This window comes from Hemiscyllium ocellatum, chromosome 26, assembly GCF_020745735.1.
Source record: "Hemiscyllium ocellatum isolate sHemOce1 chromosome 26, sHemOce1.pat.X.cur, whole genome shotgun sequence".
In the NCBI taxonomy this organism is placed as follows: Eukaryota; Metazoa; Chordata; class Chondrichthyes; order Orectolobiformes; family Hemiscylliidae; genus Hemiscyllium; species Hemiscyllium ocellatum.
Window position 1 is genome coordinate 13,218,341 of NC_083426.1, and position 26,975 is coordinate 13,245,315.

General features: G+C 39.9%; 1 protein-coding gene across 2 annotated transcripts in view; it reads right to left on the reverse strand.

Annotated features, from left to right (window-relative positions):
* The window catches only part of LOC132828345 (S-adenosylhomocysteine hydrolase-like protein 1), a 90,714-nt gene that overhangs the window by 31,844 nt on the left and 31,895 nt on the right, over positions 1-26,975 (reverse strand). Inside the window, exons 1-3 of one of the 2 annotated variants that reach the window (XM_060845369.1) lie at positions 20,058-20,123; positions 5,232-5,343; positions 3,754-3,897 (exon numbers count right to left, since the gene is read on the reverse strand). In XM_060845369.1, coding sequence (XP_060701352.1) covers positions 3,754-3,897; positions 5,232-5,343; positions 20,058-20,075 — 274 coding nt within the window. In that variant the 5' untranslated portion in view covers positions 20,076-20,123. Of the gene's footprint in view, positions 1-3,753; positions 3,898-5,231; positions 5,344-20,057; positions 20,124-26,975 lie in introns of those variants that run through there. The other variant, XM_060845368.1, reaches the window with a different exon arrangement.

Sequence of the window (26,975 nt, forward strand, 5' to 3'; positions counted from 1 at the left end):
GGTACTTGTGTGCACAGAGGCATTGCAGCAAGATATTAGCCAATGTATTTACATTGGGCAAGGAATTGTTAGAGGATGCATGAAAATTGCATCTGTATGGTTCCCTGGTATCAGCACATCTGGTTGAATTTTGGGGATCAGCAATAAAATCAAAATCACTCAAACATGGTGCCAGGAATAAGAATCTTCAGTTATGAGAACAAATTAAAGTTGGGACGAATCTCTTTGGAGGCTGACAGGAGATATGGTAGTTCTCAAATCTGCTGGATACAGCAGATATAGAGAAGCAAGTTGTTACGATATGGAATGCACTGCATGGATACAGGTTCAATTGTGGCATTCAAGGTGTTGGATAATCATTTGGATGGAGATGCTGTGCAGAGATAGGAGGAAAAGACAGGAGATTAACAGGAGGCAATACAGTCAAAAGAGCCTCTTTCAGTGGCATAACAATTGAGATTCTGCATGCTAAAACAAGCAGATATTAAGCAATGCATCAGTTTATACCCTTTGGCTAAAATAACAGTACCGCTGAAAATGCAGCACTTCAATCAGCATTGCACTAATGTATCAGCCTAGATTATATATATAAAATAGTGAAGATCAACCACATGATATTTAACTCAAAGGGTAAACTACTGAAAGCAATTTACAGGAATTTAATCCTGTAGATAATCTTAGTAAAATGAAGAAAAGTTTAAAATTCTAACACCAAAACTCAATGCAATGGTGAGATCCTGTGAGAAATGAACAGTATCTTGAAGCATGAAATGAATAAGCCTTTTGAAGTCATACAGTGACCAGCAAGTGTACTGATGTGTTTGATGTGAAATACTGTTTGGAATAAAAATGGCAAAGAGTCCCAGACTCCGCAGTTTCACTAACAAAAAATTCTTAAAGTATCCATGAGGTCATTCCTAAGTTAATTTAGGAAAGTGAAAGTAATTAAAAATTATCTCAGGGATTCGATCAGACAAGCCAATGGGCTGAGCAGCAGCAATTTAATTTAGATAGCTGCATTTTGGAAAAGCAAATCAGAGCAGGATTTATACACTTAATAGTAAGGTTTTAGGGAGTGTTTCTAAACAAAAAGAGACCTTGGAATGCAGGTTCATAGTTCCTGAAAGTGGAGGTGCAAGTAGATAGGATAGTGAAGGTGGTGTTTGGTATGTTTTGCTTTATTGTTCAGAGCATTGAGTTGGGAGGTCAATTTTGCAGCTGTAAAAGACATTGGTTAGGCCACTTTTGGAATATCGTGAGCATTTCCAGTCTCCCTCCTATTGGGAGGATGTTGTGAAACTTGAAAGGGTTCAGAAGAGATTTACAAGGATGTTGCCAGGGTTGGAGGTCTTGAACTATAAAGAGAGACTGAATAGGCTGGGGCTGTTTACGCGGGAGCATCAGAGGCTGAGGGCTGACCTTGTAGAGGTTTATAAAATCATGAGGGGCATGGATACGATAAATAGACAAAGTCTCTTCCATGGGGAGGGGAAGTCCAGAACTAGATGGAATAGGTTTAGAGTGAGGGGGGGAAAGTTTAAAAGGGACTGAAGGGGCAACTTTTTCACAGAGGGTGGTAAGTGTATGGAATGAGCTGCCAAGGAAGTGGTGGTGGCGGCTAGGACAATTACGACATTTAAAAGGCATCTGGATGGGTACGTGAATAAGGAAGGGCCAATGCTGGCAAATGGGATTAGATTAGGTTCTGATATCTGGTCAGCATAGGCAGATGTACAGCCTCCGTGCTGTACATCTGTACGTCTCTAGATGGAATTATTTATGAAGTATGATGTCAAAAATATTCCACCAGTCAGCTGTCAATCATGTAACCACCATGTTAAGCACAGATTTACACCAACTTTGATGAAAACACATCTACCCTCTTTCCCAGGTCTACATTAAGCATTTTTTTTTGGAATACATCCATGGTCTAAGGTTTCTTAACAGAGGTCAGCACACCTGAACCAACTATTCAAAATAACAACAATGAAAAAGCTATGCCCAAGATGTAATGTGCCTTTTTAAGCATTAATGCTTCATACATGGTGACTCAGTGCTGCTTCACAACCCCAGGGACCTGGGTTCAATTCCCACCTCAGGCGACTGTCTGTGTGGAGTTTGCATGCTCTCCCTGTGTCTGCGAGGGTTTCCTCCTGGTGCTCTGGTTTCCACCCAGAATCCAAAGATGTGCAGGTCAGGTGAATTGGCCGTGCTAAATTGCCCATTGTGTTAAGTGCCTTAGTCAGGGGTAAATATAGGTTAGGGGATTGGGTCTGGGTGGGTTCCTCTCCAGAGGATTGGTGTGGACTTGTTGGGCCAAAGGGCCTGTTTCCATTCTGTAGAGAATCTAACCTAATGTAATCTAAACAATTAATTCTAGCACAGAAACAGTCCAAACAGGGTAGCGTAAATTAAGCATATTTTCTTCTCAGTCTGAAATTAATTAAAAATCACAACACCAGGTTATAATCTAACAGGTTTAATTGGAAGTACACTCGCTTTCGGAGCGCTGCTCCTTCATCAGGTGGACCAGGTGGACTATAATCTGGTGTGTGATGTTTAACTTTGTGCACCCCAGTCCAACACCAGCATCTCCAAATCATGAAATTAATTAGCACTAATGGTGGTACTCAGCGTAACTTTAGAGACTGTGTAGCCACAAGTCCCACCAGCTCCAAAGTGCCACTGATTTCAATGGAAAGTTTGCAATTTATGACACTCCAAAGAAGTCAATAGCAACGACGGACATTATTAGTGTAAACATTGGTGTCACCAGCCCAAGTAGACAAAGTGAAGATGCTGTCACGTGGGAGGGAAGTTTTATAGGGTCCGATCCAGCTACCTTTCTCAGCACATCACCTAAAATCAAGGAGATGTGCAGCACACAAACAGATCCTTCAGTCCAACCCATCCATGCCGATTAAATATCCTAAAACTAATCTAGTTCCATTTGCCAACACTTGGCCCATAACCATCTAAACTCTTCCTTTCAAATGTTGTAATTGTACCAGCCTCCACTAGTTCCTCTGGCAGCTCAGTCAATACACGTACCACCCTCTGCGTGAAAAAGTTGCCCCCGAGGTCTCTTTTATATCTTTTCCCTCTAGTTCTGAACTTCCCCCAACCCAGGGAAAAGACCTTGTCTATTTACCCTATCCATACCCCTCATGATTTTATAATCTAAGGTTCACCCCTCAGCCTCCAATGCTCCAGCCTACTGAGCCTCTCATTGTAGCTCAAACCCTCCATCCCTGGCAACATCCTTGTAAATCTTTTCTGAACGCTTTCAAGTTTCACAACATCCTTCCAATAGGAGGGAGACCAGATGGGAAAATTCTCCATTTCATTTGTGACTGAGCAATACCTCAAATCTATACAGATTAGTAACAAGGCAGAAACCATGATCCAATAAAAGCACATTGGTTCTCCATGTACTGCAAGTATCAAGATATTGGGTGAAGTGCAAGACTAGAGGGAATTTACCAATCAAGTTCAACTCATTGGCCATTAGAACATAATAGCAATAGTACCCTATATCTCACAAAACGTGAGACATTTGTTGAAGGACCAAGAAAAATCAGAGTATGTGAAAGAAATCAGTAAAGACATTCACGTTATAGTGCAATTTGCCTGACTACTTACTGCCAAAGAACTTCAAGTAACCTCTAAAACCAATTCAGTTTACATTTCAAGATAACATTTCTAAAAGGATAAGCTACTGCTGCACCCAGTATAATCTCTGCCCTAACGTACCTTGCTCAGCAATTTCAATCTCTCTGCGACCAAACTCTGCCTGCTTGATGTTCTTCACACAGAAGTCACTACTGTTCTTTGAATTAGTTTGCTGCTTGTCTCTTGGGGAGGTCTCATCATCAGAACTGTCCGTATATGATGCAGCTAAAAAGGGAGAAAGGCAATGTCAGAGAGATACATATAATAAACAAAAAATATAAAATGGTCCAACAGTAAAGGAATACAAAACGCAGTCGAAACAAGGTATGAAGGGACCATTGTTGACTGACGCACATGCCACAAATTTCACAGAAAAATATTGTGCATTAGAGAATTTACATGTATTATGCTCAAAACAATGCCTTTACTAACATCTGGAGCAGCCCAAACTGTGTAAAGAGTTTGGTTAGGATAATTCTCTGCCATTTTGTGGGACTGTGAAACGATGCAGAAAGAATATATCCATAATCACCTCCAAAACTAATCATTTCACTAATTCATTAAATATTTTGTCATTCTAACCCTCTTTTGGAGAGGTGCAACAGACTCAGGGACAGAAGCAAGGGCAATACGTGAAATGTTTTCATCCAGACCTCTCTTTTCTCGTGACAGAAATGTTTGAAAATAAATCCTGCTAACATGAAGTACATTCCATAATTAGATTGAGCTTCACAGTTTGGTTTTCACTTTGACCATCCCAGCAGGGAGCTGCCAAGTGTAGCTTGGATACCTGAAACAAAAAGGACAGTAGAAGGCAGAGATAGATGATTGCACCCCAGAAATGATCAGGACAACAGCTATGGAAACCAGGATATCCACCCTACGTTTCTGATCCTAGAAATGCTCAAACTTACAAACAGATGTAAAGCAAAGGAACAGAATTAGATCATGCAGCTCCTCAGATATGTTCCACAATTAAATAAGATTGCGGCTGACTGGCTTGTGTTCCAAATTCAACATTCCCACCCATCCCAATAAGGGTCGATTCCTTGGTCAAACAAGAATCCACCTGTCTTAAAAGCATTCCATGACGCTGCTTTCACCACTGAGGCACAGCATTCCAAAACGTTTCACAACCCTCAGAAAATATTTCATTTCATCTCATCTCTACACTGAAAAGGTGACAATTTCTGGGCTCACCCACATATCCCACTTATCAAGACCATTCAGGGTCTTATAAAACTTCAAATCAGGTCACTAAAGTTCTAAACTCCAGTGGAAATAAACCCAACTTATCTTCATCTGGAAATGTGTTTATTTCAGATGAGCAGAAAGCCAACAAAAATGAAGATTGCTATTGAAAGAATGCACTTACTACATACTCAATTTTTATTATAAGCTATGTAAAAGAGTTACATAAAGCTATATAAAAGACTCTGAATATTGTTATGCAACTATAAACACAAAGGAGAAATCGAATATCAGGAAATGTTGGGGGAAGAAGAAAAAACAAGAAATGAATGAAGATAAATTTAAAAAAGGTGAGACTCGATTACTACCTGAGCTGTAGCTGTCTGTGGAAGACTGAGAAATGGAACGTGATAGAGACCGCCGACCAGTCTTGGTGGGGAATCTGCTGAACTCCTGCTTTTCATCCGCAAACTGGATTTGCTGCAAACACAGAACATATGATTGGAAACGAACTTAATAAATACATAGATAAGCTTTGGCACCACTTAAACATGGGTAAGCTTAAGCGTTTGCAATAAGTATACCAAGCTGGACAGCATAGATGTATGCAAGCATAAAGAGATAACTCACCCACCCTTCTTCAGTTTGCAATCTTGCTAAGATTAGATGGTGGCATAAAATGCCACTTCTCCAAATAAAAAGGCAGAGAAAACAGATGAGGTACAAATTGCCTTGCATCTGGGAAATTATATACAGGTTCTAAAGTAGAAATAAAACAGCTGTAGAAAACCTCACTTTTGCCACTCCAACCAGGTTGCAGCCCAGAATTTGTGGCAATGTGCAAATACCAGTTAGTTACCGACAGGATGATAGCAATAGAGAAAAAAAAACTAAAATCAGAATAAACTAAATTGTGTGAAAATAATCACATTAATCCTGACCAAAGTTAATCATAATTGATCAATGTATAATGTTTCCAAACCATCCTGCACATTCTTATTTAGTGAGATATTTGGATTCAGTACAGCATGACAATTGTCTCATGATTATGCAGATTTTGAGATTCTAACAAGCCTACATCTGCAAACGCATCTTACAGTAAATATTTACTATGTTTTTCTGCCACACGAAGTACGGAATTATTCATAATGTATTTAAATTGCACTCAACTGAGGCATCCATATGTGCTTAATAACCACAGCCCATTTATAACATTAAAATCTCTTGACAAGTTAGTCAGAGATGTACAGCATGGAATCAGACCCTTCAGTCCAACCTGTCCATGCCAATCAGACATCCAAAACTAATCTAGTCACATTTGCCAGTACTTGGCCCATAACTATCTCAACCCTTCCAATCAATAAACCCAACCAGATGCCTTTTAAAATGTTGTAATTGTACCAGCCTCCACCACTTCTTCTGTCAGCTCATTCCTTACACGCACCACCCTCTGCATGAAAACATTGTCCCTGAGGTCTCTTTTATATCTTTTCCGTTACCTTAAACCTCAAGTTCTGGACTCCCCCCACCCCAGGGAAAAGACTTTATTTATCTTATCCAAGCCCCTCATGATTTTATAAACCTCTATAAAGGTTACCTCTCAGCCTCCAAAGCTACAGGAAAAACAGCTCCAGTCTGTTCAGCTTCTCCTCAAGAAGCATACAAGCAAACTAAAAACTTTCTAAAGCATTGTTGAATAATCAAAAAAATCTTTTAGTTGAATGGAGTCCTAACAGAAACACCACAAGCTCTGGGTTTTTAAATGTTGTTTCTCCCACCACAATGCAATCTTCTTCCCAACCTCTCCGTCCCATCACTCTCACCTTGACCTCCTTCCACCTATCGCATTCCCAACACCCCTCCCCCAAGTCCCTCCTCCCTGCCTTTATCTTAGCCTGCTTGGCACACCTTCCTCATTCCTGAAGGGCTTAAGCCCAAAACGTCGATTCTCCTGTTCCTTGGATGCTGCCTGACCTGCTGCGCTTTTCCAGCAACAAATTTTTCAGCTCTAAATACACCCTTTCCCTGTATTAGTAAAAGTTGCTTCTATTCTAGCACTAAATATGATAAAAAACAAATTTGCAAATGGCTCCACTGTAGGACACCAACAAAATGACAGAAGAAACAAATGCAGAAATTTAAAGATGATACTCAAACAAACACAGGCACACTAAAGAAAGGAAGCTTGCTAAACATTGGGATACTACAATGGGGTCTGAATCAATGGGGTCTGATCCTGGGAGTCACATTGTATTAGTTTCCGATATACTGTTAAGCATGCTGACCTTCTGCTCAACAGATCCAGATTCATACCACGAAGGGAAGACAAAAACCATAAAAATTCAAAATATTATCACAATGGAATCCCCATCGCTATACTATTAGTTGCCATTCAAAATTAGATACCTCCAAATTGTGCAGAACATGATTTTAATTATTTCATTGCACATTTCCTTTAGTTTGTATTTTCTTTTTTTTCCAGATGCAGTAATCGACAAAGTGTTATGATCCTAGCTGATATTACTGGACAAGTCAGATCCCAGACTGAAACATGGTTTGACAGCTATTTAGTTTGATTTTGGTTTTAAGGAGGTGGTCTTTCACTGAAACACAAGCACGCAACTTTGCAAAATATGTTTTAACAATGGAAGAGAAATATAGCAACCAAATAAAAAGATAAAATAAACCAAAACTAATTTACCTAATACATTCATATAGTTTTAAACACAGTAAAAAGACACAATCCTATTATTAATTGCAAAACACTCCTTTATAAATTCCAACAACAAAAAATCTCTTGTACCACATCCAAAAGCACTAAAGCAAACAGATCTTTTCCTCATGCTTCATCAGGCTTAAGGTAACAATGGCTTCAATTCCAAGACCGGAAATGCAGTTAGCTCCAAGCAGCAGCTATCATATTGTTAAGCTTAAAATGTTCTCAGCTTCAAGTAACCTCTTCAAGGTTTTCTCCTAACACTTCTGGTTTATAACTAAGACCTTGCTCTAAAAAGGTAATATAAATTTACTGCATTATCCATTTAGAGCACTGGTCTATACAACTCCTTCACAGAACTGCCCAAAACAATTTTTTTTAAAATCTGCCCCTCTAAGTCAAAGGATGATTTCCCTAAGCTTAAACAGAAACCAAGTATACAAATTTCTAACAGACCTTGAAATCTAATAATGTGCCTTGCTAGGTTGGCAAACATATCAGTGCTGCCAATGTATCTCCAATACTGTCTTAAAAAGAAACCACCAGGGCTACAGAAATACAGATGCACAAAAATTCATGTGTCAACAATTCAAACTTAAAATAAATGATACAAAAATATATATACACAATCTCAGTTTATATCACAACATTTGTTTGCCTCCAGGATCAGAACACTATTGTTTTACGTACTGGAGGTTTTTAATGCAGACTTTCCACCATCAAGAGGAGGGGGTGTAGCTCCTATCCTTACAATAAACAGTGGAGGCTTCACTGTATTTATATTCTTGCAAGTTGAAAAATGGTCTTACTGTGGCTACATCTTACTTTGAATTCTTAAGAAAAAAAAAAGATGCCCCAAACATATCGTCAAAAATACAATTGTCACATCATGGCTGCAAACCCATGGATCCAGTTTTTGGTTTTAATCTGTAAGATGCCAGTTGTGTTAGATTTAAGAGTGAGAATACCATTGAGATAAGTGATCTCTTATTACAGGAAATGTCAATTCCAGAGACTGAAAAAATTAATTCCTAACATTGCATCAATCACAAACCAAAATGCATTTACAGATGCAATCCCAATATCATGAAATAACAGTTTCAATTTTTGGATGGTCAGATAGTGGTCTCTTAAGTATTGTTAAGAGTTGCACACGTGGGCGCCGTGAAATCCCTATCATAATAGATTCTGAAGGAACCGCCCAAGAAACTCAAGAATCTATGAGGCAGTTCATCGACATCTGAAACCCAAAGTATTCATTTCAATCAGAGATGGGAAGAGACTGCTACAGTTACCCAAATAGTTACTCAGAAAATGTTAGACAACTAAGTACCTAGCCCAACCCCAGCACCATCAAAACTCTTTCAGCCTTAATTCTCTACGTCAAACACTTTGCACAATCGCCCCTGCTCTACCGCTGAACCCGATCACCCAAACCCCCCAGGATCATACCCCTTTCTCCCAACCTGACTATAGTAAACACATACCTGGCCCTTTCATCATTGTGCACCCTTGCACTTTATTCTTACCAGCTAAGCAGCCATACCCTCACATTTAACTTGCGTAACTACCATGCTGTGAAAATATGATGTGAAGGTGCGGATGTTGAACTGCATGGTCAAGGTCAAGGAAAAGGCTAAGATCACAGTCGAGGCCCCTAGTTCATGTCATGCTACATATGATCCACCAAATCTTCCTTACTGTCTTGTTTTGACACCATCACCTTGATAACGTAGGATTGCTGCACCTTAATTAGTTTGTACAGCTTTGGATTACTTGCTTTGGTCAGACCCTCGACATGAGCCTCTTATACCTAAGATGTTATCCCAGTCATTCTATTTGTCTCCAGTACCACCTTATTTTTAATTTTTTGTAATTATCTCTCCACCTCAATCAGATTATAGGTCATCCCTTCACTTGTTATTCAGCTGCTGACATTTTACTCACACCATCTGACACTCTTGATCACCCACAGAGACTATTATTCAGCTTGTCAACACTCCACTCACACCGGGCAAAAGTGAGGACTGCAGATGCTGGAGATCAGAGTCTAGACTAGAGTAGTGCTGGAAAAGCACAGCAGATCAGGCAGCATTCGAGGAGCAGGAAAAATCAATGTTTCTGGCAAAAGCCCTTCATCATTATTTCTAAGCCATGAGGGACCTGGCAGTACAGCTCCACATTTCTGAAGAAGCCTTGATCGGAATCTCCTGTCAGAAAAGCCGAGTTTTTTTGCTGCATAACAAAGGGACAGAGGGGAAACTGCACAAGATTGAGCGGGATTTTCCATAGGGTGACAATTTCATGTACTTAAGGCATATCACTGAGTAGCAGGCAAGAACATGGAAAGAAAATTGTATATAATGTCAAAGGTCAGGAGAGAGTCATTTCTGCTAAGGAAATCAGTTGGTAAATCGGCAGACAGAATTAAAATGGCCAATCTAGCCTCATCTGTTTGAAGCTAACACTGGAGCTTAGCAAAATCCTAATGACTGAATGATCACTAAAAATATTAGCAGATTTCAAGAAGCTTAACAACTGCCAATTTGCACAAGGCTGTTGCTTTAGCTAAAAAGAAACTTAAATTAAAGAAAATAGAACTGCGGATGCTGGAAAACCAAAAAAAAAATATTGCTGGAAAAACTCAGCAGCTGAAAGTGTGTTGCTGGTCAAAGCACAGCAGGCCAAGCAGCATCTCAGGAATAGAGAATTCGACGTTTCGAGCATAAGCCCTTCATCAGGAACTCAGCAGGTCTGGCAGCATCTGTAGAGAAGGCAGAGTTATCAGAATTGTTCTGAAAAAGGGTCACTGGACAAGAAGCATTAAATTGAAATAAAGTGTGGCCATTTCAGTGCTGGCATTCAGCGTACCCAAGCTGTTCTGCAAGAATGTTCTCCAAAATGAAATGCAAAATACAAACATCAATTTTAACAGGACTGTAGTTTTTGGGGAAAAAGTCAATCTCTCCATCTAGGATATTATAAGTGGGTGAGCAGACAGGAAGAAGGATTGAAATATTTACCCTTACATCAGAGTTCTGTGTGGTCTCTGAAGATGCTCCAGCTAGCCAACACTTTTATGATATATGCATACCGTACTTTCTGATTGGGGAGGGTGGGGGGTGATGGGGCTATGTGACGGCCTTTTAGTATTCTCTTAACATAAAAACAAACCAGCATAATTGCCATTTGCAGACACTGGACAATTTGCCTTAAACATATGCACTTAAGTTACACAAAATCAGAAAATTGCTGTTTTTCTAAAGCGACAGATGATTAAATTAAAAATAAAAAGTGAACTACTGTTGCAACAATTTTCCATAAACTCAAAAGTTTATTTTTGCCTACCCTTAAGATGTCACAGTTTTATAGCTACAATGTATGCTCAAGAACTATGAGCATAATTGATGTATCACAGTTTCAGCTCAGTGAGAGAATCCAGGCATGCTAAATGATTGAAGTTGCTTTATTTACATTTGAATCTGGTTATGTTCATTACGTGCTGCTGCCTTACTTACACGGACTCTGCCACATGCAGGGCTCAATGTACGAATCCAGCATAAAGCTTGCCTGACCCCCCCTAACTACTCACTGAACAGAGCCATCACAAAGCCTCCCTTTCAAATGCACCTCAACCCTAGAGATCAGTCCTGCTATATGCTAACATATTGAAACTTGGTATGCGTTCACAAACCTTTTGCACTCTAAACTTACAGGTAATGGTCAGGCCACATCCAGCCATAAATCTTCAAATTATATTTGTCAGTACATTCTGACTACATTTGAAGCCACAGAGGATATGGCATATAGAATTCAGAGATGATGAACGCAGGCTGAATTCTGAGCTATAACTAGCCTCGTTCATAAAGCTTTAATAGCTTCTGCAGGATTCCCAAAATTAACAATTGCTCTTTTGGTAAGATGATGGTTTTTGTTGCCGTATAATGCTTACACTAAAAAGGAGAGAGAACTCCCTCCCCATATCTTTGTGCTTTCCCCAGCAGAAACAGGTTTCTTTCAAAGCTCTCTGGAGCATTTAGCCAGTCACAATCAAACAGGCCAAATGGTACACAATTAAGCTGAAAATGTGTTGCTGGAAAAGCGCAGCAGGTCAGGCAGCATCCAAGGACGAGAATCGACATTTCGGGCATCTCCAGCCCTCACTTTCTCCCAGATGGTACACAAAACAGCAAAAGCAAACAAAATGAAAACAGAAAGTAAGGGCTTGCCAAAGTGTAAATCACAACCCCACTGCGGAAAGCTTGGAGTGTGGAGTTCAGAAACAGCAATGGCTGTTCTGGAACTTTGACCGAGTGCTAAAGATTGTAAGGCCCCTTGAAATTGTTATCATGTGGTCTAACATTTAAGGCCTAATTCTTGCTCCAAAAGTCAGTGAAAATGTGGGATTTTGTTTATTTAAAATGGAGTTTGTGGTCTCAATGCCTAAAATGGTCACACAGAGCCCATACTAGTGCAGGTCATTCATGACATCAGTCAACCACAACAAGACATCTATTAATATAGTATTTGCATCTGTACATGCACAGATGATGCCAGAATAAGATCATAAGAAACAGGAACAGCAATAGGCCATTCAGCCTTCCACCACCATTTAGTTGGATCATGGTTGATTCAATATCCCTCAAATCCGAAATCCCTCGATTCCCTTACTGATGAAGAATCTCAGTCTTGAATGTACACAAGCACTCTGTCCCTATACCTCTCTTAGGTGAGGAGTTCCAAAGAAAAAATCCTTCTCATCTCTGTCCTAGACTGGCATCCCTTTATTCCGAGACCATAGTCTGTGGCCTTAGACCGTCTCACGAGAGGACACATTCTCTCAGCATTTACTCCATCATGCCCATTAAGAACCTTTTATGTTTCAATCAGATCACCTCTCATTCTTCCAAACTCATACATGCTTCGTTAGGTTCCCTCTGTGTTACATCTGCCCATTTGAGAATGACGCTCCAATGCACGAGTGCAATGATGTCACCATTTGCGAAATGTCATTAACAATGCACACGGCATTTAAAAACCTTGCACTCTAAATAGCATTTCTTTCTTACAGTTGTCCACTCTCTGGGGATCACAGCTGTTATCAAGCCTCAGGAATGGAGTGAAAATATGAACATTGGGTAAGCAGAAGGTAGATTACAGTGCCAAGATTGGGTTGGCAAAACATACTTATTGGACAGCAACGTCACATGTATGTTGAGCTTTATATGTCATTTCTTATCACTGATCTCAGTGTGTCTGGCCAATGCATGAGCAGTTTGAGCTGCATTTTCACATCCTTATGTTTTATGATCAATTTCTTAAATACACTTGGTGTTTAATCTGCACTTTCCCATATAGTCAAATACAGGGCTGCTCAAAAAGAAGTGTTACTTTTAAATGTTACAAGCCAACACAAGCAAACAAGTGGCATTAGCTGTAATAATAAAAGCTATAACTGTACTATATGTACAGATGTGATGAGGGTATCTGCCATCAGAGACCGGTCAGCTGACAATTCTAATTCCCTTTTCAAACTATGCTATTTTCCAGGGAGAGTACAGCTCAGCATGTATAAGCGCCACTGAACAGAATTTTAATATTTTCACTATTATCGCAAAAGGATAATCAGCTGTTTTAATCTTTAAACCATTTAAATAAAGTCTGGTAGCCCACCTGCGTGCATTTTAAATTAAAAGGTAAGCTTTACTTTATAATGCCCTTGTTTAATCAAAAGATAGATGTAAAATCCATGTTCAATCAACAAAGTTTGAAGTATTACTGATTTTACAACCAGTTAAGAATGTAGATCCACTCTAAGATTTTAGGCTTAGAAGGGACAATAACATAGAAGCTCTGTTTTTACACATGCTGAATTTGGGTTCCTGACCCAAGTACCTCAAATAATCATACAACAATTGCTCATGTTGTTGCCCCATCAGCTTAACTTCAGGTTTCTTAATACACTTCGTTCAAACATCAAATCAAGTCAAAAATCAAACCAAAAACAATTACGTTTATTTTAAAACTTCCATGGATTAAAGCTTTGAATCAGTAATATCTTTTGACTAAGTTGTTGACAGAAATTTGAGAAGTCATTTGCTTGACATGTTTATTGGAAACCATACATTTCAGATCCAAATATAATATTCCTTCATAAACTTATTTAATACCGTACCCTGTAATTTTATGTACAGGCAAGATACTAATACAGTATGAGATGGTGGTACACAACTAAAATGCATAAACTGCAGCATTGTGAATTACTGCAAGCCAGATTGTCAACTGTAGTTCAAGATCACAGTCATACCAACATTAAAAGTATTTAGCTAAAGGCAACAAAGAGGGAGGCATTACTGTAGTGTAATGTCACTGGGCTGGTAATCCAGAGGCCCAGACTAATGCTCTGAGTCACTGGTGAGAACATCTCTCATATATGTGAATGATATCCTGTCAAAGGCTTTCTCCACGTCCAGGCTGATGAGGCAGGTGTCCAACCCTCTGTCCTGCACGCAGGCAATCATATCTGCATTCAATAGTGAGATTGGTCTCCAATTTCTGAGTTCCTCCCTCTCCCCTTCCGTTTATAGAGGAGGGTGATGATGCCTTTCCTCAAAGATTCACTCATGGTACCTGCCAGAAGTGTACTGACATATACCTCCAGCAGGTCCTGGCAAATAGACAATAGGTGCAGGAGTAGGCCATTCTGCCCTTCGAGCCTGCATCACCATTCAATATGATCATGGCTGATCATCCTTAATCAGTATCCTATCCTTGCCTTATCTTCATAACCCTTGATTCCACTATCGTTCATAGCTCTATCCAACTCTTTCTTAAATGAAACCAGAGACTGGGCCTCCGCTGCCCTCTGGGGCAGAGCATTCCACACAGCCACCACTCTCCGGGTGAAGATGTTTCTCCTCATCTCTGTTCTAAATAGTCTACCCCATATTTTTAAGTTGTGTCCTCTGGTTCGGCACTCACCCATCAGCTGAAACATGTTTCCTGCCTCCAGAGTGTCCAATCCTTTAATAATCTTATATGTCTTAATCAGATCCCCTCTCAGTCTTCTAAACTCAAGGGTATACAAGCCCAGTCGCCCCAGTCTTTCAGTGTAACGTCGAACTGCTATATCAGGAATTGACCTCGTGAACCTACGCTGCACTCCCTCAATAGCCAGAATGTCTTTCCTCAAATTTGGAGACCAGAACTACACATAGCACTCCAGGTGTGGTCTCACCAGGGCCCTGTACAGCTGCAGAAGAACCTCTTTGCTTCTATACTCAATCCCTCTTGTTATGAAGGCCAGCATGCTATTAGCCTTCTTCACTACCTGCTGTACCTGCATGCTTACCTTCATTGACTGGCGTATATGAACACCCAGATCTCTCTGTACTGCCTCTTTACTTAAATTGATTCCATTGAGGTAGTAATCTGCCTTCCTGTTCTTGCCACCAAAGTGGATAACCATACATTTATCTACATTAAACTGCATCTGCCATGCATCTGCCCACTCACCTAACTTGTCCAGGTCACCCTGTAATCTCCTAACATCCTCATCACATTTCACCCTGCCACCCAGCTTAGTATCATCAGCAAATTTGCTAATGTTATTACTAATACAATCTTCTATATCATTAACGTATATTGTAAAAAGCTGCGGTCCCAGTACTGATCCCTGCGGTACCCACTGGTCACTGCCTGCCATTCCGAAATGGAGCCGTTTATCACTACTGTTTCCTCTCAGCCAACCAACTTTCAATCCAAGTTAGTACTTTGCCCCCAATACCATGCGCCTAATTTTGCTCACTAACCTCCTATGTGGGACTTTATCAAAAGCTTTCAAAGTCCAGATACACTACATCTACTGGATCTCCCTCATCCATCTTCAGAGTTACAGCCTCAAAAAATTCAAGATTAGTCAAGCTTGATTTCCCCTTCATAAATCCATGTTGACTCTGACCTATCATGTTACTACTATTCAGATGAGTCATAATTTCATCCTTTATAATAGACTGCAGCATCTTTCCCACCACCGAAATCAGACTAACTGGTCTATAATTTCCTGCATTCTCTCTCCTACCTTTCTTAAAAAGTGGTATAACATTAGCCACCCTCCAATCCGCAGGAACTGATCCCGAATCTATCGAACTCTGGAAAATAATCACCAATGCATCCACAATTTCTCGAGCCACCTCCTTCAGTACACTGGGATGTAGACCATCAGGCCCCGGGGACTTATCAACCTTCAGACCTAACAGTCTCTCCAACACCAATGCCTGGCAGAATAGAGCTCGACCGGTAAGCCATCACTTCTAGGAGTTTTATTCTTTTCAAAGGACTAGAGGGCCTTGGTCAGCTCATCCAAAGATAGCGGCTGGTCCAGCCTCTCCCGGGAATCTGCAATTGGATCAGACTGATCTACAATAACATTGTCAGTCAATCAATGGATGAGTCAGATCTGGAGTCAGGCAGGGCTGCCCTCTCTCTCCTGCCTTGTTTGTGCGCTGCATAGAGCCATTTGCCGAGTCCATCAGGAAGGATGCAAGCTGGAGAGGGTTGACTATTCCTGGCAGCGGGGCCTACAAGTTAAGGCCTCCGTGTACATGGACGACGTCGCCGTTTTCTGCTCGGATCCACTGTCCGTGCACAGAATCATGTGCAAATGTGACCAGTTGGAACATGCCTCGGGGGCGAAGTTCAACCAAGGCAAGAGCAAGGCCATGCTCTTCGATCAATCGAAGAGCCGACCAATCCTCAATCCCCTTCACCGTCAGGACTGACCACCTGAAGGTGCTGGGTATTTGGTTCGGAGGGGCTGGGGTGTGCGCCAAGTCTTGGGAGGACCGGATCAGGCAGATGAGACAGAAACTAGGTAGATGGGAGCAACTGTCACTCTCCATCACCGGGAAAAACCTGATCATCAGGTGTGAGGTACTCTCAGCATTGTTATATATGGCACAGGTCTGGCCTATCCCCCAGAACCTATGCCGCCACAGTCACCCGGGACATCTTCCACTTCATGTGGAGATCAAAGATGGACCGGGTCCGAAGAGACACAATGTACAAAGACCTGAGCAATGAGGGAAAAAACACGCCCAATGCCACTCTCACCCTGATGGCCACCTTGGTGTGTGGCTGCATCAAGCTGTGCGTGGATCCCCGGTACGCAAACACCAAGTGCTACTACGTATTGAGGTTCTACTGATGTTCCCTAGCCAGGGAACGAAACGTTTGCAGCAAAAACTTCCAGCTCGGCGAGCAGAACCACAACAACGAGGTTCTACCTGTCCCCAGTGTTGCGAAGGATGGGCCTGGCCTCGCAAACAGGATGAACTTGTTACATATTTTCTCACAATTACTCTACATAGAAATCATGCTACAACTCCCCCAAAACCAAAGACTTTGGAACCAAAATGCTCAAGGATTTTCAGGGTGTTTGAAATAAGACAGTAAGATAGAAATTAGGCCATTCAACTCATCATACCGGTTCCACCATTCATTCAATCATGGCTAATAAGTTTCTCAGCCCCATTCTCCTGCTTTCTCCCCATAATCCTTGATCCCCTTGATACTCAAGAATCTATCTATTTCAGTCTTAAATATACTCAATGACCTGGCATCCACAGCCTTCTGTGACAGTGAATTCCACAGATTCACCACTTTCTGGATGACCAAGTTGCTCCTTATCTATGTTCTAAAGGGTCTTCTCTTTATTCGAAGGTTGTGCCCTTAGGTCCTAGTCTCTCCTACCAATGGAATCATCTTCCCAACATCTACTCTATCCAGACCATCCAGTATTCTGTATGTTTTAATTAGATCCACCCTCATCCTTCTAAACTCCATTGAGTATAGACCCAGAGTCCTCAAACGTTCCTCACATAGAACATTGGTCCCAGGAACGGGTTCTTTCTAGTGAATAACTCATGAAACAAAAATGGCCTAGTGGTATTATCAGTAGATTATTAATACAGAGACCCAGGAAATATTCTGAGGATTGGGGGTTGAATCCTACCATGGTAGATGATGGAGTTTGAATTTAACTTTTAAAAATCTGAACTTAAGTCAAACAACCATGAAAACGTGGTCGATTGTTTGAAAATCCCATCTAGTTTCCTATTGCCTCTTAAGGTAAAATCTGGCATTCTTAACTGTTCTGGACTACATTTGATTCTAGATCCATAGTAATGTGGTTGACACTCAACTGCCATCTGGGTAATTAAATGACTAATTAGGGGTAATTAGGTTCCAAGGCTAGCCAGAGACATCCACATCCTGAAACTGAATTAAAAAATAGACATCCTAACCTTTCAAAAGTCAGTCGTAAACACCAGACAATCATGATACTTCCTGCTCCACAGCTTTACAAGAAAAAAAGGGAGTGTTCAAACATGCACGCAAGGTAAAGTCAATGTTCTGTTAGTAAAGGAAAAAAACTTGTTCACTATAAAAGTTGAATCTGTTGACCGAAACTGTGGCCCAACCCAGATGCCATTTCTGATTTTTAAATTTTTTTCCCAGGAAAAAGATTCCAGTAACTCCTTGGTGTATGTTTCCTGACTAAGTACATTTTTTTAATAAAACGTTGTTAGCAAACTGATGTTATATAAGCAACCAATGCTATAATCGCAAAAGTATGACCTCATGGCTATTCACAGTCCACCCATCCGGTGTTCCTATGTAGGAAACGGCACACACGTACCAGGTTTCACAGTGCTGAACACCAGACAGGAAGAATTACTTTCCTACTCGTCACTATTTTGCACAACTGTATATACAGTCTCTCAAAAGATTAAAGATTACACTTCCTCCTTCTCCAGGTCTTCATTGTGTAGTCATCCACCATTAGGAGACCAAGCTGTACTGAACATCCAACCAAATGGAAATGCTATGTGCTTCTGACATGGGGCTGTATAATTGATTGACAGGCATTTAGAAGAGTTTAACTTGTTTGATTTTAGGAATTAGAAATTAACATTGACATCTCATCACTGGAATGCTCCTACTACTTGCATCTCATATCTACTTAATCAGCTGTTCCCTGAGAAATGCCCTCACAGGCTCTGTGGGAAAGCTGAATCAGAACTTTTGTAAACCTGACATCATGTTTGACCAAAGATGAATTTCCAACCACATATGCATTATAAAAACCACACACTTCCACCTCTGTAAATCATGAGGCTTAATCACTGCCTCTGCACGTTGAAAGCCGAAACTCTTACACAAGCCTTTGTTATTTCTACTAAACTTTAGCATGTCAAATGAACCCTGACTTAAGCTTCCACATTGTATAGACTTAAGCTCATTCAAAACTCTATTGCTAACATCCTAAATCACACTATGTCCTGCTTGGCCATCATCTTGCACTGGCTGACGAGTTTTTATTTTAAATTCTCAACCATGTTTACAAATCTTCCCATGGCTTTGCTAGTCCATACTTTTGTAACCTAAACTTTTGCAGCCCTGCAATCCTGTGTTAGCCCTTTATCAGCATTTAGCACATCTTGAGTTCAGCTGATGTGGAGAATCCTTGAATTAAAGAAATGGCCTATCAGCCACTGTTCCATATCAAATAAATCAAGCTGAGGCAAGTAGCATCAACGGATCATTCAACCCTGGGGGCAATCACAAGTGAACTCCGTGCATTCTTCAACTAGCATTTGCATGCAAGCACACTTAAGAACAGCATTGAAAATTTAAAAAACAGCAATTCACCATTCAATATGATCATGGCTAATTCCACATGTCAACATTATACTCCTGCTTTCACTCCATTTTATTTGATGCCTTTAAGATCTGGGCAGTTGACAGATGGGGCATAAAACTGGGTCTTACACAGATAACTGTGGACTGAAGCACCACAATGACTAGCCAAGCAATATAGCCTTGGGAGTGAACATGGGATCTTTCCAATCTGGATACATCAATGCAACACTGATTATCACTGTACATCTAAACTATTTGACGAACAAAATTAAACATTTTATCTAAAAGCATGCATGATGCTGAAGAAAGCACATAAATTTAAAAACAACTAAAAATGATGAGCCATTTTCTCCAAAATCAACTGGGACTTTTTATTAAAAACACTAAGCAGTTCACCTGTTGTACATATTTGGAACCATACAGATTCAAAATGAACCTTTCTGATGGGTTTTCAAGTCAAAGGGAGGTAGCTTAAATTGACAAGACACTTTAAAAAAGCAAAAAACAAAAACTATGGAAGCTGAAAATCAAACAAATTCCTGGAGAAACTTAGGTCTAACAGCATCTGTGGACAGAAAGCAGAGTCAACATTTCGGGGCCAGTGACCCTTCTCCACTGGTCCCAAAACATTGACTTTGCTTTCTCTCCGCTGATGTTGTTTGTTGAGTTTCTCTCACAATTCTGTCTTTGGTATAAATAGACAAGAATCTACTTAAAGATCCTCAAAACATTTAGTGCTTATTGAAAAATAAGAAACAAAAATTTTAAAATGTACCTTGCTCTTCTGAGACATTCTTCCTTTTGTATTCTGGAGAATAATTCCCCAAGCGTACTTTTTTGTAATTTTGTGTTTCACAGCCAACTCATTTCCGAAGGATTGAATTTGGTTTATCCCCCACCCACAGCTTTAAGTAAACTTCACTGTTAAACAGATTTAGTCACCTGATCTAATTTCCTATAACCTTCCAGAGGCGTTCACAAATCTCTTTTCATATTAACTGATTGCGAAATTTGATATTTAAAATTCTTCAGCACTCATTTATTTATGGCCTATTATAAAGCAAAGGTTCTGTTCTTAATGTATCAATTAAACAATTAGCAATGCTTTTATTAGGTATTACCCATGCTTGCAAATCAAAAATATTTAGAAGGGCAACGGCATTCAGCTGCCTTAGCTATCAGCCAGAGGCTAACCTTTCCATCCATAATCAATACCAATATCACACATGTGTGTCTATTGAAGGGCAATGTCTGACCAAAACATCTTCTAGTAACACAGGCAACAAGTGCATCAAATGTGTCATCACAACCAAAACGTTGACAAAACACTGAATGATTTTCTGTTCTTTCCTCTATCTTAAATACTTCCCCTCTCCTTTAATTGTAACGCAGTGGTTAATACAATAGAAAGTAAGGCATTCCATGGCATTCACGAGTGTTCAGAGCAAACAGTTCAAATACAGCTTACTCAAATACTTTAATGTATCTGAGCCAACCAAAACCTTTGAGGGTCAATTCTTTTTAAAAATCCATACAGGTCAGACTTGAATTCAAGGCACGTTCATCGTACACTTCAATCCATCTGCCAGGAGGTGAGTGTAAAAACAATGAAGAACTAAATCTTCTATGTAACTTAAAAAAAGAATTTGCCAATTTCCGCACAATTTGCATTAATCGTATTGTGATCCCTTTTCAATTCTACCCTTTTATTCTCACTACTGCTGTTGCAGCAGTCTGCAGCTCAGGGCAATTAACTGATTCTGTTCCTCAGAGAACTAAGGGCAATTAACTGAATTTTTTAAAACTGAGGAATGGAATCATGAGAAGGTAACTGTACTTAAAAGGGGTCCAAGTCCTCATTTTAATGACCGCTTTATTTCAGTTAACCACACTCCGTAGAAGTCTCACCCCACTGCTTACTAGCCACGCTCCCCCACCACCATTTATATTGCTCTCATCAAATTGACCCTTAAATACACCTGTCACCTGTTCCCTCATTCCATTAAGTCTAAGGCATCCTTTCACAACCTTTAGATGATAGTAAAAAAAATTTTAATGTTTTCAGAAATCTAATGTTAATTCAATACCAGAATAGCTTTCTTAAATCAGCCGCAAAGATTATCAGTAAGATAACTACAGTTTGTAAAAGTGAATTAGCTGCATACCATGAATACTCTGGAATCCATTGTGAAGGATGAGATTTCTGAATACTTGGAAGTGTATGGTAAAATACAGCAAAGTCAGCACAGTTTCATCAAGGGGAGGTCATGCCTGATAGGTCTGCTAGAGTTCTTTGAGAAAGTAACAAGCAGGTTAGAACAAGGAGTGTGAATGGATATTATCTACCTGGACTTCAACGAGGCCTTCAAGGTACCACAAAGGAGGTTACTAAGAAAGATAAGGGCTTATGGTGTCAGAGGCAGGATGCTATAATGTATAGAAGTTTGGCTGTCTGGCAGAAAGCAGAGCGTGAGCATAAAAGGGCTCTTCTCAGGATGGCAGCCCATGACCAGGGGTGTTCTGCAAGGATCACAGAGCTGGGACAACTTTTCTTCTCTTTATACATTAACAATCTAGATGAAGGAACGGAGAGCATTCTGGCTAGGTTTGGAGATGATACAAAGATAGGAATAGGGACAGGTAGCATTGAGGAGGCGGGGAGTCTGCAGAAGGATGTGAACAGGTTAGGCAAATGGGCAAAGAAGTGGCAGATGGAGTACAATGTGGGAAAGTAAGAAGGTCATGCACTTTGGCAAGAGGAATACAGGCATGGACTATTTTCTACATGGGGAGCAAATTTAGAAATCTGAAACGTAAAGAGACTAGGAACTTTAGTCCAGGATTCTCTCAAGGTAAACTTGCAAGTTGAGTCAGTAGTGAGGAAGGCAAATGCAATGATGGCATTTATTTTGAGAAGACTGGAGTATAAAAGCTGAGATGTACTTCTGAAGCTATGCAAGGCTCTGGTCAAGCCACATTTAGAGTATTGTGCAGAGTTTTGGGCCACATATCTCAGAAAGGATGTACTGACCCTGGAACGTGTTCAGAAGAGGTTCACGAGAATGGTCCCAGGAATGTGAGGAACTTGAGGACTGAGTTTATACTCAATGGAGTTTAGAAGGATAAGGGCAGGAGGGGGTGGAGAATTTAGTTGAAACAAACAGAATATTGAATGGCCCGGACAGAGTAGATGTTGGGAAGATGTTTCTATTGGTAGGAGAGACTAAGACCTGAGGGCATAGTCTTAGAGTAAAGGGAAGACCCTTTTAGAATGGATATAAGAAAAAAATCTCTTCAGCCAGAGAGTTAATAATCTATGGAATTAAGTGCCAGAGAAGGCTGTGGAGGCCATGTCATTGAGTATATTTAAGATTGAGATCGATAGGTTCTTGAGTATCAAGGGGATCAAGGGTAATGGGGAGAAAGTGGGAGAACAAGGTGAAGAAACTTATCCTGAAGAAGGGCTCATGCCTGAAACGTTGATTCTCCTGCGCTTTGGATGCTGCCTTACCTGCTGCGCTTTTCCAGCAACACATTTTCAGCTCTGATCTCCAGCACCTGCAGTCCTCACTTTCTCCCTAAGAAACTTATCAGCCATGATTGAATGGCAGAACAGACTATTGGCTGAATGACCTAATTTCTGCTCCATGTCTTACGGTCTTAATATATGGAACTACTCCAATTCTATTAAAATAAGACAATGGGTTGAATCCCAACCACTGGAGTCCAATTCCAAGGAAATCATCATTTCATAGTTCCTGTTCACCCCCAGGAATGCCCTCACAAGAAATGCAAAGAAGTCGAACATTTAATTAACAGTCACTTTGATTGGGGCATTGTGTAGCAAACTGGCTGACGGCACAATAGATCATAAGAGAGCTATTTCTGATGATCAACTACACACCAAATTTAGGCACTTTTAGTTTTAAAAAAATCAAGGTTTAGTTTTCAAGAAGAGTACAGATTTTTAGCTTCATAAAAGAACAAGGGATATCTTATTATAAAAAGTTGATTGACATCGTTACCTGTCTGTCACACAACTTTATTCACCAGTAGAGGCACACAGCTCCTTAACAAGGATGGGTTGCACTGAAAAGTTCAGATGCACAAAATGCAAAGACCTTGATACATGATTTGCACATCTAAAACACAGAAAAAGCCTATAGTGAAGTCGAACACTGCAAGTTTACAGAATCCAAACATACATGAGGCAACCAATAACCAAAGAACGTGGTCATCTAAATTATCAGATTCTGAAGGCATTTTGTTTAAAATGCTGATGTACCATAATAACCAGCGCCTTCTTTAAAGCAGGAAAGTGAGAAAGTAATCCTTTGTGATTTCCAAGGTTTGACTGTAAAAGACTACCATACACTCTCATTTACAGAGCAAGTTAGAAAACAAGTATTGCACAATACAGAGATCCAAGATAAGCCCACGGAGAACTAAATTCTTTGGAACTCTATTTTAAAGACAGGCACAATTTTGCCAGTTAGATCAGATTAAATGGCATACCACAAACTAAAATACAGGACAATTGAGTGAGGAAGGAAAAACATGACCAAATCCAAAAGGGCAAACACAGTATATTCAAATATAAATTCAAACAAATTGATCCTTCCACCCTCCAAAACCTACAAGAAATAAATCAAAAGAGAGATTCCTAATGGTGGTACAAGAACTCACAGAAGCTAGGTGCCATCAGTCAAACAGAAGTGGTAAAGACAGGAAAGCATCACACTGAAGAGACACACAACAGGGGTGCAGCATAACATTACGCAGAATGAAGATTATCAGTAACATTTGCACAAGTTTGCCATTGCTCTGACATTCTGCCAATGACATCTTACTTGGGCCAATGCATAAAGAAATTTGTTTGAAATGCATTGGATTTTAAAACCACTCTCATTCATCGGAAATTTCTCAAACTTTACTACATTTATTTTCAAGCAGAGATTTACAGTAATCCTAGAATCCACGGAAAACGATGGAACAAAATGAGGACATGTGTGGGCACAATAGGGGCAATATGCAGATGGTAGTTTGAGGGTAACTATTCCATCAAAATAGATGCTAACCCTGAATCACCTTTTGAAAAAGGGTATACCACTTTCTTAAACGAGAGTGTTGCACTTCTGGGAAAACAAAACCCTTTTAGACTAACTTTCTTTCCAAAAGGCAAAAACACTCAAATCATATCAAGATTACAAAGGTGTGTGTCTGTGTGTGTGTCTTCCTCTTTTTGGCTCCACCAGCTTCAGTGAGAAGTTGCCATCATCATGGATGAACCCCAAAAGTGCTTACGGCCATATTAAACTTGTAAATTACTACACATGACTTTTTTTAATAAAAGGATGGATATGCAAGCAAAAGAACTGTGGATGCATATGCAGTGGCAGCTGGAGGAGGAGGGGCAGAGAGAGCGAGACCAAAAATGAGAGGGGACTTAAGAAAGAAACAAAGACAAAGACAGAGATCCTGAATATAATATATTCCTATATAATATGGGGATGAAATGTCTGAAAATGAATCTTCAAGCTCAGCAAGCAAACTTACATCCAGAACTTCCACCTGAGCTACAAATCTTCTCAAAACTCGCTAATATAGTCCTCTGCTGACAAGTCAAGGAAGTTTGAAAAGATATATCAACTAGAAACCAAATTGTAATCTCCTAGGAGTTCTCAAACTGCAAACATGATGGGAGAAGAGTCAGATTTTGCATCTTCCCCTTTCAATGATACACAGGGGTTAAAAGCCAGTCAACTCCAGTCTGTTAAGCATAAGTGGACTGAGGTACGCCTGTGCTCAAGTATGCTGCTGAGGTTACAGGTGAAGAATCACCCATTAGTCACGTTGGAAGTAGAGGAGTTTCTCTCTCAGTGCTAGACACCAGTCGAAGGAAACAGGACAAAAGAACCCTCTTCACTGACCACTGCTAGCCAATCATTAAAAGCAAACACAACAAAAGAATAAGGATGGAGGAGTGTCGCTCCAAAAGCTAGTGCTTCCAATTAAACGTGTTGGACTATAACCTGGTGTTGAGATTTTCAACTTTGTGCACCCCCGTCCAACACCAGCATCTCCAAATCATGACAACAAAAGGATTTCAATTAGCCTGCAAAACCAATAATCCCAAAATCCACTGTTTAACTATCAAAGTTCCACTATCTACTCTTCATTAGCAACTAAAGACTGACATTTTAACTTCCACTGGTCTTTGCATTCAGTCTCATTTCTCATCTACGTTGCATTTTTTTTAAAAACTCACATTTAATAACTAATAAACCGCCTCTTTTGTTAAAACAAAATCTGGCTAAACTGGCTCCTTTTAAAACAGGAATTCATTTGGTCTTGTAAAAAGATATTCACAAGGAAGTGATTCTTCATCTACAAACTTTGCTGCAGCCCACCAATAGGACAGATGATAAATTAGGGAACTGCACTTGGGGTCTGGTCATAACAGTAAATTAGGAAAAGTAAATAAAGTTTACTTTTATTTTAAAAAAGAATCTGAAGACAATTTTTTTGTGGAACTAGTGCAATCTATTCGATTAGTGTTGTAAATTTAAGATCTGGAGGAAGGTGGAAGAGCAAAAATGGACTAAGTAATAATTGAACAATAGAAACTAACACTGAAAAATAGGTCTTTCAAAACAAAATTGGTTTATCAGAATCCCTGGTGGTGACTTAATGAGCAACCATGTCAGTGAGAGGCCTAGGTGTTATTGTGTAACATTTCCTCCACCCAATGGCTCAATATTTTGTAAGATAACAACATGAGCAAAGTCTGAATGAGTGAGTCAGCACTTTCATAACAGGGAGAACACAAATGTGAATCATTTCCTGTTCTTATTTCTCTCAACAAGGAAAATAATAAAGTTCCACAATGCAATTAAATTTCAATGCCAATTATCTCACTTCTGCTATTTTAAAAAAATAACATTCAGATGAGTCATGTTAACATTTGAGGGGCCCAGCATCAACACCTGTACCAGACTGGTCAGGCCTGTAGTTAGCAAACAAATTTCTGCCTTGCCTGAACAGAACACCATTTCCCAAACTTCCCCAAATCAGGCTATTGACTATACCAAGTTTGTGCCCTGGAGCCAAGGTTTGAATTTTTCACCCATCCTTTTCAATATACGAGCTTATGCTTTGTCTGTGTTAGATGACAGATTCACATGAATTACTAGAAAAATTATACACAGGATTTATCACTTTGCTGGGAATGTTCATCGACAATATACAGAAAATGTCAAGTCAGATGACTTTCAACTAATACCCAAAACAGTGGCATTTGAAGAAACAAAACAAAATTTCCACAAATTAATCTTGACTGACTAATTAAAACGGTACCTGCTTCACTAGATGAAAGTAGCAATTAATTCCAGTTATCAAGGAAGGTAAAAATCCTCAGTGCTGGATGTTGATCAATTATTTAACACTGATCAGAGAATGCAACTTTTCATAAGTAGTTTTTAATCTAACATAATTAAATATTTACTGCCTTTTGTTTCAGAAATAAATAGAGACTTGGATATTTATGTGGGAAGCCCATTTAAAGTCCAGGATATACTAGAGTATGATAAGACAGCATATATTCAGTGCTTTTGATAAGAGAATCCAGTAGAAGCTGCAAAATAATCAGAGGATGCCTCAGTTTCACCATATCATAAACAAATATTGGACAGAA